Source organism: Chelonoidis abingdonii, chromosome 10 (assembly GCF_003597395.2).
Source record: "Chelonoidis abingdonii isolate Lonesome George chromosome 10, CheloAbing_2.0, whole genome shotgun sequence".
In the NCBI taxonomy this organism is placed as follows: domain Eukaryota; kingdom Metazoa; phylum Chordata; order Testudines; family Testudinidae; genus Chelonoidis; species Chelonoidis abingdonii.
In genome coordinates, this window is record NC_133778.1 from 43,050,200 (window position 1) to 43,066,109 (window position 15,910).

At 40.1% G+C, this 15,910-nt stretch overlaps 1 protein-coding gene across 3 annotated transcripts in view; it reads right to left on the reverse strand.

Moving 5' to 3' along the window:
* Window positions 1-4,882: 4,882 nt before the first annotated feature.
* B3GALT1 (beta-1,3-galactosyltransferase 1) overlaps window positions 4,883-15,910 on the reverse strand; it is a 327,536-nt gene continuing 316,508 nt past the window's right edge. For all 3 annotated transcript variants that reach the window (XM_032770953.2, XM_075070138.1, XM_075070139.1), the window contains one exon: window positions 4,883-7,094. In XM_032770953.2, the coding sequence (XP_032626844.1) occupies window positions 5,883-6,863 (981 nt within the window). In that variant the 5' untranslated portion in view covers window positions 6,864-7,094 and the 3' untranslated portion in view covers window positions 4,883-5,882. The remainder of the gene's footprint in view (window positions 7,095-15,910) is intronic.

The following is a 15,910-nucleotide window of genomic DNA, read 5'->3' on the forward strand; positions in this document are numbered from 1 at the left end:
TGGGTTGGGACCTGGAGTAGAGGGCGGGCCCAGGTCCCTCCCTCTCCACTCCCCTCCTCCAAGGACACTAGGAGAGTGATTAAGAACTGGTTCAGAGGCAAGCAATATCGCCCTGAACCTACCCCAGAGAAGAGAAAGCGCGAGACCCAGAGAACAGTACCGGCAATTTGCCACACAATACATTCCATTACAAATTCCTAGCTGCTTCAGTATGGGTTCGTTTTCTCCAAGTTCATTGAGATTGTATTTGGCTCTGGCATAAATTGGATAAAATTGTGATTTCTTAGACTGCAGCTGGCTCTTGTATTGATGTAAAAGGTACAATGTCACTCTTTCCACTCTATCCAGGGGCCAATGGCATTTGTAGTCTTTCCTAGTATCTTGAGGGTTCAAGTCACCCAAATGATTGTGGGAAGGAGCAGGGCCATGGCCCCTCTCACACCGCTCGCTGGCTAGCAATGTTGGCTAGCACCAAAGAGAGAAGTGCTTTACCATAGTGCTCTTGGAGCAGCCGTGCCTTGCTGAAGCAGTATACCTGGGGCAGTTGGGCTGCACCCCTTCTTCAGCTCAGATCTGCATAGCCTGACTGCTTAACAACATTAGCTGGGATTGTCAAAGGAGCTGAAATGAGCTAGGCACCGAATAGCCCCCTTTGAAAAAGCCCAGCTCTTGTCAGGCTTGTTTTAAGATTGACTCTTCAGGGTAAAAAAACCATTGTACGTTTGAATAATGTTTACATTAGCTTGAGGAAATCAATACAGAAATGATGAACAAATACAATAATTTCTCCTTTTGTTTATTTTTCCCAATGTTTAAAAAAAATCATCTTTTACAGAACAATGCTCTTTCTCATGGTAGATATACCTATACGTTAGCATCATGCTTTCTGATAATAGTTTACATGTTGAGAAGGAGAGAGGTGAAGATACGAACTGTATGTTGATACTGTCAGGTTTTCATTTCTTTGTTCCATTTTTTTTTAATTTGACATTTATGCAAAAAATAGTATCTTGATTAGCAGCTTGACTGGAAACCCCACAAAACCCTAAATAATACTTTGAAAGAATTCACTTTTACAGACACTTACAGTAGATAAAACAATATATACAATTTTGACAAATAAATACATAAGTACAGCCATTCATATATAATAATACACTTAAAGTTCAGTTGCTATCAACACGCTTTTCTAATTAATTACTTCCTTCATTTAGAAATTGCCCTTGCCTTCTATGCTTTAAAAAAAATCCCCATAAAGAATCAATATCTGCACTGAATCTAAATATTAGGAAAGATAGAAAATGAATCTTGAGTACTCACTGAAGTATTCCCAAGTCAGCTGACAGGAAAAGCTACAGTGAAAAATTCCTCCAAAAGAGACATTTCCCCCTTCCCTGCACCCCTCTCCCCCCCAGCTTCTTGGTACCATGTGCTTTGTTCAGCTACAATTCAATCAAAACTAAATATGACTGTATTCATATTTTGATTTAAATGATTTTAAAATCCAGCACTCTTACATTGTCATTTGCCCTGTTCTTAACAAAATAAAATGACCTTTAATGCAAATATTTGTTTTGATTAAAGGAGGCCCAATGCAAACATTGCTTGTTGCTATTTAACCTTATTCAGTCCAACACAAATACTTTTGGGTTAGAGGGACAGTGTGCCGGTTTTAGGACCATACATATCCCTTTCCAGATGTGGCTTGCATATTCCATTTTTTGAGTGATGAGAAAATATAACATAGATAATATTTTTACTTCAAGGTCCCAGAGACACAGACAAGGTTTTCATTTTGAAGCCAAAAGACCAAAAACATCAAGACTCTTGATCACGACCTTGGATAGGCCAAGAGACTACTTAGACTTGATCTTATCTCATTACTAAATCCATATCATGGTCGTAAAAAGCTAGTGAAGTACAGTATCAGAAAATTAATAAAAATAGAAAATTAGTTCATGTTTTATTTCACCTGACATAAAAAAGTCTCGTATATTCAAAAACTAGGGCACACATGCTTAAGGCTCTTGAAGCACTGGACAAACATAATGCCTAACCCAGCTCCATGCATAACAGAATATTACATCGCAAGCAGACTCTACATATATACAGCTGAATATAGAAGAAAATGCCTTCAAAATATGTACGAGTTCCATGATGAATATTTACATTTCGGTCGAAAAACTATTTATTTATAAACACCAGGAAATAGTATTTGCAAGATGTACTTGCTAATCATTAAAGCAATTTTTACGCTGTCTGAGGCAGTTTGCTCATAAAGGAGGAAATTCAAGGCCTTCCAAGCTCAAGCCCTGTGATGATGGGAATAGGAGCCCTGTGACCCTCATGGCCAAAGAGGGGTGGTCTCTCTGCTGCCCCCAAATAGGTTCAGCAGAGTGTGAATGGCTGGAGGTAAGGTCACAGGATTCATGAGTTTTTGGATCCAGGGCCCAATACCCCCACACCATATATGCGAAGATACAGCAGAGGCTATTCCAGCTTATTGGTTGGAACAGTTACAGTAAGTGTCCATGGAGAGACTGCATTGCAATCTGTGGTTTACCCATGAGCTGGGAGTGAATTCCATCTTTCACCCTCCATTTAGTTACCGGCACATAGTTGGGCTTGTGTGTGAAAGGATGAAACTCACTGTGTGTGTGTGTGTGTGTGTGTGTATAAAATGCATACGTGCAAACAGTTGAACTTTGTTTTCTTAGAGTTCTGAGTTTGGCAGGAAGCAAGAATAGCTTTATCAAGGGCAGCTGAGAAGGATATATCTTGATTTCATTGTAGTAAATTCACTGTTCACAGGAACATTTCTGGATTTTTATCTAAAGATATACATGCTACTGTAGTTATAAATTAGCGGCAACTTTTGGGCTAACTACTGTGTAGCTTCACTTCTAACTCTGAAGTAAAGCTCCATGCCTATTGTTTTCATTCACTGCACTACATGGTGTGGTTTAAAGGCCAAATCCTCCTCACTTGATTTATACAAGCAGTTCCCGTGAAATCAATAATACTGGTATGTGAATGAGGTTAGCAGGATTTTTCACTAGCATGTAAGTTCCTTGCTGGAGGAATGCTCACTCACTTGTTTATAAAGTGCTATGTACACCTATGGCATGATATTAACAACAGATAAGATTAAAGGCAAAATTACTTCAGAGATTTCACTTAAACAATGAATCAATACTTTCATACTGCTTCCCCATGGATATCCTGAATGACATATCGACTAACTATCCTTCTGCACTTACACAACACTGGACACCAGTGATTGCTGAATAATCCATAGCCATAACTTTTATGATGAATTTTGCCTCTTTCAGTTTGCAAACTGTGAACATGCAGCAATATTTTTGAATTCTTTTTGCTGAAATTATTCAGAAAATAATTTCAGCACGTAATTCTTGGATTGTATTGTGAATACAGTTGGCTGAAATTTTTTCAGACAACTCTTCATGCAATGATGGCCTTTTTCAAAAATGATTTTCTTTTGTGAAAAAATGTCAGTTGTCAATTTTGCTTTTATGAACAAACTGTGCTGCTTTAATTTTTTAAGAAAATATGTCGTGTGTTGTCAAAATGATTATAAAATGTTCACTTTCTTAAAATAACTTTTCAGAACACGAAAATTTTAGATAATCATTTTTGAAAAAATGGTTATTTTACAAAGAATGAGTAATAGTTTCATTCTGAGCACATCAAAACAAATGATCAACATTTTGAATTTTTTTATGAAATTATTTTTGGATTTTTTGACCATCCCCAACTGTAAATATTAAATATTTACAATTTGAGTACTTTTGATTGGACATTTAGGTCACCTGGATGAATGAGCATATCTGTTACTATCAGATGTGAGTGAGAATTGTCATGTTTACTAAGTGAAAATTCACTTTCTCTACTATACTATACTCTATACTATTTGTTTAAATCTATTTGTTCCAGTGAACATCTTGCAAGAATATTAACAGAAAGCACACTTGTGTGAAGGCAGTGAAAATACATTGAGTTAATGATTCAAACAGAAAATGTTTTTCAGTAATCTCGCTCCACTAGTATCCATAAAGGTTGGAGAGATGTGCTTCTGAGATCTATTGTCCTCTCATTATATGCACAGGCCTGAGACAGGAGTAGAGAAGAGCAAGCACAAGGAAGTTATGCTGTAGGAAGAGGCCAGGGAAGGAAAGGGAATCCTAAAGGGGAAAGGTATTTGTACCTAGAGGGGAAAATCTAAATTATGTAGTCACATGTTTTGTAGTCTGAAGACCAAATTCTGCCCTGGAATCTGTGTGCCTAGCTCCCAGGCCCTGATTCAGGAAAGCACTTAAGAATGGACTTAATGTTGAAGAATGTTCTTGAGCCTCATTGACTTCAATCTCATACTTAAAGTTAAGTGTGTGCTTAAGAGCTGTCCTGAGTTGAGATGCTTTCCTGAATTGGGCATCAGTGACTTCTTGGTTTAATAATGACTTCACTGGTAGCTCCACGTATGAAACAAAGACTACAATTTGGCTTATGTACATGTTGCTTCTAAATATTCTTGATTTTGCTGTGAGGATCTATTCTCCCCTTGAGAGATCCACATAACTGCTATTATACTTTCCTTCTGTTGCCCAAGAAGGAATTGTCTAAGTCTTTTTTGTGTTGTCCAAATTCTTCTCTGCTACACTGGTACACTTGAGTAATTACATTTTCTGTAATGGGTGCACTGCAGTAAAAAGCAGAATTTACCTCTAAGAAAGCAAAATGCTTTAAGTACCATATGTTGTGTTTAATTTTAATGATATACTGAGTGATGTGGAGATGGTAAACTTGCTTCTAGTCAGTAAGACAGTAAGAAAGGATTGTTTTACTGATATTTTCCATTATTCAATAAAATTACATATTTGCTATGGCAGACACTATAATTTATGAAAATTCCATTGGTGATAATACTGTCTAGTCCAATAATACTGTACCAAAATAGTATTGCTGTTAGTGCATATATATCTCTACAAGTCCTAAGTAGTACTAAGGAGATATGCTGCACTTGTTTTAAAAAGAAAATGTTAAAGTACGTTAAGTACCTTTATCCTGAATACACATTTGATCTGATTTTTAGTTTTTGTTGCACGCATTTTCTTTGTCTTGTATTTCACACACAAATTATATTTCATTCTAAGATTATATTAGATAGGGCTCTTTTAGTCAGGGGGAATTGTGTGGTTTTATTAAATCTACATAAATGCACCTTTTGGGGGCTTGTGTTTTATCTTTGGGCAGGTAAATGTTTCTAAGACCTACAGTATTTTGATTTTCAATGTTATATTCACACTTGTTTAAATTCTGCCTTTCTGCCAGCAATAAACTGATTTTTAAACTGCACATACTGTACAGTAACATGTACGTGCCAATACAGGTGTATAAAATCAGTGCAAAGATAGCACTCAAGCTGTAAATGCACACACTTAGTATTTTTTATATTTGTGTGTATATTTATGAATAGAGCCCTAAAAAAAGACACTTATAGCTTGTGAGCATGAGATAAAGATGTTAACATGATTCTTCATTTTTTAGGGCCAGACTTTCATCTCAGATTTAGGGGCATGAATTGTTATGCAGCTCTGGTTAGCTACTACTGTTCTTATACATACAGGTGCAAGAGCTGATTTTTTTTAAAATGTTGTTATAGGGAGCAATGACTCTGAGATTTGACTCTGGCCCCTTTAAGTTGCGTAAAGTCTTTTATGAATAGAGTCTGAAGAGTGCAAACCAGGAGTCAAGACAAGAATGCAAAATCAGTTATTAAAACCCTCCTCAAAGTTAATTTTTATAAATTATCCGATTCCTTTCTGCCCAAATAATAAAAAAAAAAATTTACATCTGTAAAAATCTTAACATCTGAGATGCTTCTTGCTTGACATGTCATTCCAAATTCTGTGCATTTCTTCTGGAGTTATCTGATGCACTGTGATCACTCTGCGATATCTACACAAGCTGTAGGCCATCTTCCAGTGATTGAAGCCACTGTTTTGGAAAGGGTGAATGCCAAGCTTCCGAAGACAGAGTCCCACGTACACATCTTCCAGATGAAGAAGTCTGGTATGGAGGGAGGTTTTGTAAATCAGTTCTGCTACATCAGCTGAAAAAATGTAGCCAGTGCCTGAACAGAATGGTGGATAATTGCTGTCAGGGTACAAATCTCTGGGCATGTACCATTTACTGCGGACATCCCTTATTGGTCCTCCATTGATGACATAACCAGTAAAGTACCTTCTCCTTGGCTTGGTATTGGGTTTGAGCAGTTTATAAATAAGGTTATCCATATTTACAAAAATATCACTGTCTGTCTTCATAACATACTTTGCTTTTGAACAAAATGTGGCCACCCACCTCATACCCATTAACGTTTTAAGAGTAAGGTTATGATAAGAGTCAATGAAGTCCTCAACGATAATGTCGTGAAAAATTTGACTTTCTTGCTCTACCATCTGATTTAATACGGGATCTGCATTCTTCCCAAGAAGGAAGAGAGTGGCAATTTTAATGCCTTTAAAGTTGTTTTCGTCTCCCCAAGTCTCTCGAATTGCTTGTCTTGCATCAAATTCTTTGTGAGTCGTGCTGATCAAAATGACTAGGAAAGGGATGCTTTCCTCACACTTATTAGGCTCATTTATAAGGAAATCAAATGAATGTGGATTTATAGGTCGAGTTCTTATATTACCAAAGGAGACATTTTTCCTGGCTATCGATATGGTATTGAAGTGTCTGTGGCCAGTATAGGAAGAAGTAGGACGAGTTATACTTAAATACCAAAGAGCACTTGCCCAACAAACTACTGTCAGAACATATAAACATGAGACCTTTGAAGCCATTGTTTCTGTAGCTCCTCTATTCAGTATAGTGAATAAATAGCCTTCTTACCATTAGCATCTCTGTGTCCCGCAAAGGCAGCATATTATTAACAAACCTTAAAGTTCGATATAGAAAAATAACTGTGTAATTGTTCATGGATCTCAGATGGAGGATATTAACCCTGAAGAGGCTTTTTTTTTTTCTTTCTTTGTATAGTAGCAGCTTCTATTTCTTGAAATTTTCATTTCTCTCTGAAAAATATGAGAAAAAGATTTCCATTGCTTTGTCATATATTCTTAAGATATAAGATTTATCATTCCCCTGAAGTCCTTTGATACAACACACTGTAGTGGAATATACCCATCCTGGAAGAACATATTTATGAAATATACAGGCTAATAATTCATCTTGTATATCCAATTGAAAAGACTGTTACTGTATTTTAGGTCATCAGTAAAATTTAAAAGGGATTTGCTGGGAATTTATCTCCTTCTTTTGGACTACCACAATCTAGCATAATATTTTAAGATAAATTATAAAGTATTTTACATAAATATTTGCTTACAGTTTTCTTTAATAAGGCACAGAAGTCTTGTAGGACAGAGTTAGTGGAGTATGCTTATGGATATCTACAAACCCAGTTTTAATACAAATTGTACTAATATGTGTCCTGGCAACAATTAAAATTAAATTAAGCAGGTTTGGACTAGAATCCTGTTCCTAAGCACAATAACCATAACAGAGAAGAATATGCTGTCGTAAAACAGCCCATAATAAATCCAGGTAAAGATCTGCATACAAATCTAGTAGAGACAATGGTAGGAAGATGTGATTATAGTTCTTTTCTAAACAAACAGTGCAGTAGCTTTCTGCAGCATTGCTCTAGCTAATACTGTGCCTCATCTACAGTAAATATTGCCCTAGTGTATGCTTATGGTGATTGTATTTTTCAAAACAATAAACTGAGACACTATCATGGTAAAATTTTTTTGAAAGGTTGCAAAATACTCATGCGAAAGTACACTTTTTTAAAAAAGTACTGGTTTTGCTAGTCTCTGTTACTGACTCAACAGACATGTGCATGTTTACTAGAGGGGAGAATTTTTCCTGCAACATAGGCTATTCTACAGTTACAGGTGCATGTAGACTATAGACACTACACATGTAGCTACGTGCCACAGGGAGGCAGGCTGCGTCCACACTTGTCACTGTGATGTGTAGCTACATGCCACAGGGAGAGACTTCAGCAGTGGAGACCTGCAGGAGCCTTTCCATGCTGCTGCAGCCTTTCTTTGCTGTGTGTAGCTACACGTAAGTGTAAACTAGGCTGACCGGATAGGAAGTGTGAGAAATCAGGACAGGGGGTGAGGGGGTAAGAGGAGCCTATATAAGAAAAAGCCCCAAATATCGGGACTGTCCCTACAAAGTCGAGACATCTGGTCACCCTAGTGGAAACACAGCCTGCCTGCCTGTGGCGTGTAGCTACTTGTGTACTGTCTCCCCACTGCCGGAGCCTTTTACTGCAGTGGGAAAAGACTCAGACAGTGGGACACTAAACTGAAGGCACAGTTCCGGCAACGTAGAGAGCTGTGTAGGAATATATACTGTAGGGCAGGGGTTCTCAACTTTTTTTCTTTCTGAGGACTCCCTCAACATGCTAGAACAACTCCAGGGCCCAGCGGGGGATGGGGGGACTCAGAGCTCCAGGCCAGGGTGAGAACCCTTGGGCATAGATGTAGTTTGACTTCAGTTTTTTCGGTGGGGGCAAGGGTTGGCGGGGTTCTGGCCAGCTCTGCACAGTTGGGTCCAGGGAGGGAATGCCACCTCCACCCCCAACTCACCTTAGCAAGCCACCCACCTATCTGGGGCTGTGTGCTGGTGGCTGCTCCCCCAGGGCTCTGCTGGGCCACCCGGGCAGCTCTGACTGGCTGCGTGAGCAGCCAAAGGGGGCTGGGAGCTGAGAAGCAACCACAACCCAGGCGGGCACCAGCACCAGATGGGGAATGCCACAGCTGCCCACTCCGTGGCACTGCTAGCCAGAGAAGCTGCCTGGCTCCGGCTTCCCGCCTAGGACCTGGCTGGGGGAGAGGAGGAGGGGGAGGAGTGGAGCTTCCCCCGGAACTGCCCCACTCTGGGTAAGGCGCTGCAGTTTGGGGGGCAACACCTTTGTGCCCCCTCAACTTTGCCCATGGGCTCAAGGTTTCTGCCTGCATCGTGGTTTCAGCCCCGCCCCGCTCGTGGTGGCAGCTGGCAGGGAGAACTCAGGGTTTCAGCCCCATGCTGCTCCTGGCCGCAGCAGGAGGGAGCTCAGGGTTTCAGACCTGCCCGGTCTCAGATGCAGCTGGCAGGGGGATGGGGAGAGCTCGGGGTTTCTGCCCCACGCTGCTCCCAGTTTCAGCCTCACAGGACTTGGGGCTGAAACCCCGCGCTGCTCCACATGTCTGCCCTGTGGGGGGCCCTCAGGGCACCAGGTTTCAGCAGCGGGGCCCTATAGACCCCCTGAAAAGGCTTGTGGACCCTGGTTGAGAACCACTGACCTAGGGCTCAGGCTTGTAGGGCACTCTAGACTACTCTGCTCACCTAATCAGTGCTTCACCATCTACACTGCTAACTGAATGTGCATGACTGTACTCTATACACCACCATAAATGTAGATGTAGTCTCAGTGTTTTGAATGAATATATCATAGAACACTGAATAAGTGCTGTTAACATTCATTTTGAGCAAAAGAACAGCTTTAATATTGTCTATGCTCATTTTGGGTGCCCAGAAATAAGGTTCTGGGAAAACTGGGGTGGTTCCAGGAAAACTGGGCTCATGGGCTACTGAATTCAAAATTTTGCCCTTTGATGCACAGATGCAGCTGTCTTTGAAGTAAACTGAGGCTGTGTGCATATTAATTGTGTGGCAAAAAAAACCCTGATGGACTTTCCTAAAAGAAGCAGATCGATACAGCAAAAAGAGGAAAAATGTCACTCCAACCTTATCTCCAGATTAGGACATTTCTTTTAACCAGGAAGTGGAAACAAAGGCTGTATTGCCATGCCTTACGGCATTATTTCTATAGACGACACATGGGTAAGTGAAAGGTTAACACAAGCCTGAGAGACCAATTAGCCCACCTGCTTACACCTGGAAACTGTGTCAGACTCAATTTCTTATCAAACCCAGCTGGGGAGGAGGTAAAGGAAGGAGCTCAGAGTGGGAGGAGAGACCCATGAGAAGAAGGGGTTTGAGTTTCCTATCTAAGTGAAAGGAACTAGGGGGAAGTTACAGCAATAAAGCCAGCCTGGTGGTGAGCACAGAAACAGGTGGAAGGCCCCTGGGAGGTTGCCCTTTGGGTTGGCATTCTGGAAGAGGAATAAGGAACTGGGGAGAACCAGAGAGACTGAAAGTACAAGCCCGGGGGGTGGTGGCATGAAAAGCAGTGGCCTAAGCTTGTTTTATTTGGGGAGTTTAAGTTCTGCTGAGAGATACTGGGCAGAAGCCCAGAAACCCTTGATTCTGAGAAGAGTGGGACTAAAGAGGAGCCCAGGAGGGCTGGAATATTTCAAATTGATGACTAGTACTGTGAAGAACACAGTTTATTTGGGATAATGATACACCAGAAGGGGTGAAGATGTAGGTAACTTGGCTCTGGGGCTGAGTCCCTAGAAGAACCAGACCACCACAGGACCCCAATGGTCATTGGAAGGAGGGGACTGAAGGAAGGTCCCGTAATGCTGCATTCAGCCATGAAGGGATATGCTGATTGGTGAGTTCTCTCTTCTGTGCAGATACAAAAACATCCACATTAGAAAGTGTTTTTTGTAATCCAAGATCATTTATTTGCTCAGGTTATGCAGTGAGTTAAGGAAGGAGTGGCAGGCTCAAATTGGAATTTACTTTGTTTAAGCCCAACTTCTAGTATTTTAATATTAGGTTTTGCCTTTTCTATTACTGATATTTTGTTTTTCATAATAAAACACAACTTTTGTACTGTGCATGGGAAATAAAAATGATAACATATATTGAGAAAACATTAACAGGGTTATTGTACTGGCTAGAGTGTAATGTATCACTGGAGGTGCGCTCTCTCTCTCTTCAAGTGCTCAGCCTGTATGTTCAAGCCTGTTCCAAAGCCCATTGATTTTAATGGGTTTTAGAGACAAGGGTGAACATTCTGAATAGTCATGTTAGGCATAGCAGCAATCCTGACTCCATGAGGAGCCTTGGATTTGTCACAATATTCAGGATCTTCCCTCATTAATCAATAACCTAAGTATAGAGGTGCAATCTTTTAAAATATGGCCTGTGTTTTGTGCGTATGAAGCTGTGCACCACAATCATTTGGGCATGCAATTTTTTGAGCACCTCCACTGGTGAATGCAGGTAGAGTTTACATGCATGAATCCCACAGTGGCATTGGTGAGAGTTGCCCTTCCACTCTCACTAATTTGTTAAATTCAGTAGAATTGTTGGAGCCCATATAAAACTGAAAAAATAATTCCCTAATCCAGCAAGATTTCTCAGAACTTTTAACCAGCTCTGGCTGAATTGGGATCAATAGGCAACAATGACAATTTATTATGTTAAAAAAAAGCATATATTAACTGCCACTTTGAGACCAACTTACAATTCAAATTAGGATACGTGATGCTGTGTTGTGATATGAAGATTTTATAAGTGTGAATTTGGGATGCCATGAGTGAGCGCTATAGTTCAGTGTAGGTCAGCTGTGCAATCATGATACATAAAATCTTTATATTGTAACATACCAGCCAATATTCTGTATATGCTACAGAAAGTGGTTTAGGACATTTTATAGTGGATTGGGATATGGCTTTCCTTATCCCTTCCCCAATAAATATAGGCACATTAGTTACCACACGTAGCTGTACAGATTTCTGAGGGAGAAGAAAATTAACTAATACATTTTAGAAACTGTAAAATTGCATAAAATAGATTTTTCAATCCACTTATATTGTGATTTTAAGGTCCCATATATCTCATGATCTAGCAGGGCTAGAAACTACACGTGTCATACGAGTAGGAAGAAAGATTCCTAGCTTTCTCAGTGGGGTAAAATTTTCATTAGAGATCAGATCTTAAAGCCATCACTCATCCAAGAATGATTATTTCCCATCCTGGCCCTTAGGTTCATGTAACTAAAAATGAAATTCCACAGTTTTCTGGTTGTGACCCAAAGACCTCTTAGTGCCAATGGGCAGAGGGCACAGGGAATGCATAGACTTTTATAGGGATCTTCTGGGCCAGATATTTGCATAATAGTTCACCAGTGGGTGACGTCTCTACCAAGAGCCAGAAGCCCACTGGTTGTCCTAATCATTGTGAAATGTATGCACAGTAATATGTGAGGAGGGGTGTGTGTGTGTGTATATACTGAAAATTATGTTCTTAAGGTCTGAGAGTAAGGCAGGTCACCAGGAGATGATACTGCTTGGAGATGTTCCCTTCAGGCAGGAGGTAGCAGATGCCTATCTCCCAGTCTGTTTTTTTTGTGTAGGGTATGCCTCTCACTGTATGCCTATTTGCATAATGAATCAAGGGTGGAATAAAGGACTGCAAAATTGACAAGAGGAAATTTACAGGATGAAATAAACAGCAGGAAGATGTGCTGTTTATGAATAAAGACCAAGTATTGTTCTGGTGTACCTTTGGGGTGCAGGGGAATGCACACAGTCTTTCACCTAGGAGGTAAGCTGGCAGTTTGCTTATCTCATGAAAAGTGTCTGGCTATAAAGCACTGCAAGGATTTTGGGTGAGCAATACTCTACAAGACAGGAGAGTATCTTGTTAATTAATCTAGGCTTTAGAAAATATGTTATGATTTTATTTTATATATTTGCTACTATTTAAATGTTAAATAAACTTAGATATGTTTATAGTGAGAACAAGTGTAAGTGCTGTGGGCTGAGCAGAGCAGTGATCTGAGATGGAAGCAGTAAGTTGGGGTGTATTGTTTCTGTGGAAGTAGCAGATCTGTGAATACTACAAGTGTCCAGTGGAACAGGAACTGGACACTCCAGGAGGATGCTTGGAGGACTCAGCTATCAGAGTGTGCCTGTTGCTAACGTGTACAGTGACATCAGGGCCTGCAAGGCCTAAAGGGGATGACCTGTGTTGCCCATGGCCAGTGGAGATAGAGAGCTGACCCTCAAAAGGTACAGACATGGCTTCTCATGCTAAGAGCAGGTGGTAGTGAGGTGCCTCCCAACCTTGGGTACCCCAAAGGAGTGTCACAATGACTGTTTGTTTGAAAGCTGTTCCTAGGTTTGGAATATTAAACATAGCCTCAGTAGTGAGCTTTATGTCCAGAACTCAGATGAGATGTTAAAAGGTACATGATAAATGCAACTTATCACATGGTTCTCTGGGTTCACCTGATTTAGAAATATCTCCTAGAGATCACCATCCCATATGTAGGGGTGTGTGTGTAACACGTATAATGTGTGTGCATGTACTTTAAAAGCTTCATTGGTTTCCTTTGTAAACATAGATTTTCTTAGTTTTATGATGACAATAGTAAAAACACACACAAAATAAGCCCCCCTCCAAACATACAGCAATGACTTATTTAGTCACCCAGCAATATCAGTAGCTCTCTGTGTGTTCCTAGTTTGTTAGGAAAAAAAAAAATAGGAGGATTGTTGAGAACTGAGAGAGTGAACGATTGAAATGACATCCCACAAATTGCAACAGGGTGTGGAAGAGTACTTAAGATTTAATATCTGATACAAACATGGATTTTAATTTTTTAAAGAATGTGTGTTAATGCTGTATTAACACACATTCTTAAAAAAAAATTTTAAATCTCTATTTGTATCAAAGTGGGATGTAGAATATAGCATTTGACTTTGATAGCCAATTCACTATTTGCTTCCACAGTATGTCAGGTCAAGTTTCATATCAAGAATATTAGTACAGCAAATATTAAAGCTTTGTTCAGAATACTAGATCTTGAATTTTCTTTCTCTTACCAAAAGTTTTTAAAATGCCACTGTACATATTAGCTTTAAGTTACCAGAATCTCATTATTAAAGATCTCCATTATCCATTCAGGATCTGATGGCATTTTAAGCTAATAGTTTTTTAGATAACCTTTCTGATTTGAGGGTAAACCCACAGCGTCCTGCATATAACAGATAATTGGTATAAGGTAGCTATATTCATAGTACAATAGACTTGGGCAAATACAGTTCTTATGTTTGGTTGTGGTGCTAAAATAAATGTTCCAGGTTTTCGATTTATTAGTTTGTGTTGAGCATTTGACAGGATATGTCAATATGCTCTACTTAGCACTTTCAGAATGATTGCAATGATGGAGTCTTAATACTGGTGCCTCCGTATACACAAATACTTCAGGCTCTTTGCAAGTTTTTAGAAACCGTACACATGCTTTCTCTTGACAAGACAGAACGTAAGTCTTGTAGCATAGTGTCCCATGAAACAGTTAATCATACGTAGCATTGTCAGTTCAGAGGCATGTAGTAATACTTTAATAACTTTCGTTTTGTATCTTGAATATGTAGTCTTAAATACAATATGAAAACTTCTTAAAAAATATTTCTAACATGGCCAATTGTACCAAGCTATTCTCTGTGGCAATCAGTCATGTGCTGTCAATATCTTCACAAGGGAGCTCAGGTATATAAACTGTTTCCTTTGTCCTGTCCTGTCAGAGAGGAGGACTGAGAAATCTATTCAACTGTGTGGCGATTTAAATAGGAGGCAACAGCACTAGGCAAACACTTATATTAAGGGAATCTGCTGTAGAAGTCTATTCTATACAGTAACTCCTCACTAAGTCATCCCAGTTAACGTTGTTTCATTGTTACTGATCAATTAGGGAACATGCTCATTTAAAATTGTGCAATGATCCCTTCTAACCCATCGCAGCCTCCTGCTTTGTCCACTGCTGGCAGGAAGAGCAGTCCGTTGCAGCTAGCTGGTGGGGGCTTGGAACCAAGGTGGACCAGCAGCACCCCCACTCCCCTAAGTTCTCTGTGCTGCAGCTGCACAGCAGGCTATCAAACGGCAGTTCAGCTGCTCCCAGAGATTCCTGCTTGCTGTGCAGGTGGGGGGAGGTAATGTCTGGGGGAGGGGGACACCCTACTCCAGCACCCCGCTTACCCCTTCTCCATATAGAGCAGGGAGGGAACACTGATGGAGAGAGACAGAGAGAGCTTGAGGCAGCAGCTGCTATATCCACTTAAAAAGACAATGCACTTAAGAGTGGGTCAGCTTACTTTAAAGGGGCAGTGTGCATCTCTGTCTCTCCCCTATACACACAAGGTGTCTGTCTCTGTCTGCCATGGTGTCTCCCCTCCCTCATGTTCGTGCTGCCTCTTGTAAGAGGCTACATTAACAATGTGTTAACCCTTGAGGGCTCAGCCAAGCGCTAGTTCATCATTCAGCAGGAAGGCATTCAGTCCTCTTGCACCCTCTAACTTCACCACCTCAACCAAGCTTCACAGTCATCACAGCTGTGAACAGTATTAAATTGTTTAAAATGTATACTGTGTGTTTATCTATATAATATATAGTTCTTTGGTGAAAAAAATTTCTCTGGAACCTAACCCCTCCCCCCTCCCGTTTACATTAATTCTTTTGGGGAAATTGGATTTGCTTAACATAGTTTTGCTTAATCACATTTTTCAGGACTACAAAGTTAAGCGGGGAGTTACTGTACTCAGTATATATTTCACACTTCGTTTTTGAGTGCAGAAGTGCATTCAAGCTTCTGTATTTTTAAATGGTGGGATGTGTATGAGTTGGGGGATGGGGAGACAGAGAAAAGGGATAGACCCGCATGTAGGGAGAGTCTGGAAAAGTGTTGTGTGTTTTTTTGTTTTGTTTTAAATGTCTGAAACTGCTTTTCAAAGGTAAACAATTTGGGTATTTTTCTGTGCTAAATAATTTGAGCAATATTCAGAGCAGGGGAGAACATCCAGAGTAGTGGAATTCTAGGGCCCGCTTTAGCACATCAATTGTAGGATCAGTCACTTTTTTTTATGGCTAATGGACAAAAGATTACGTCACCTACTTCCAGTAATGCTCAACTTGC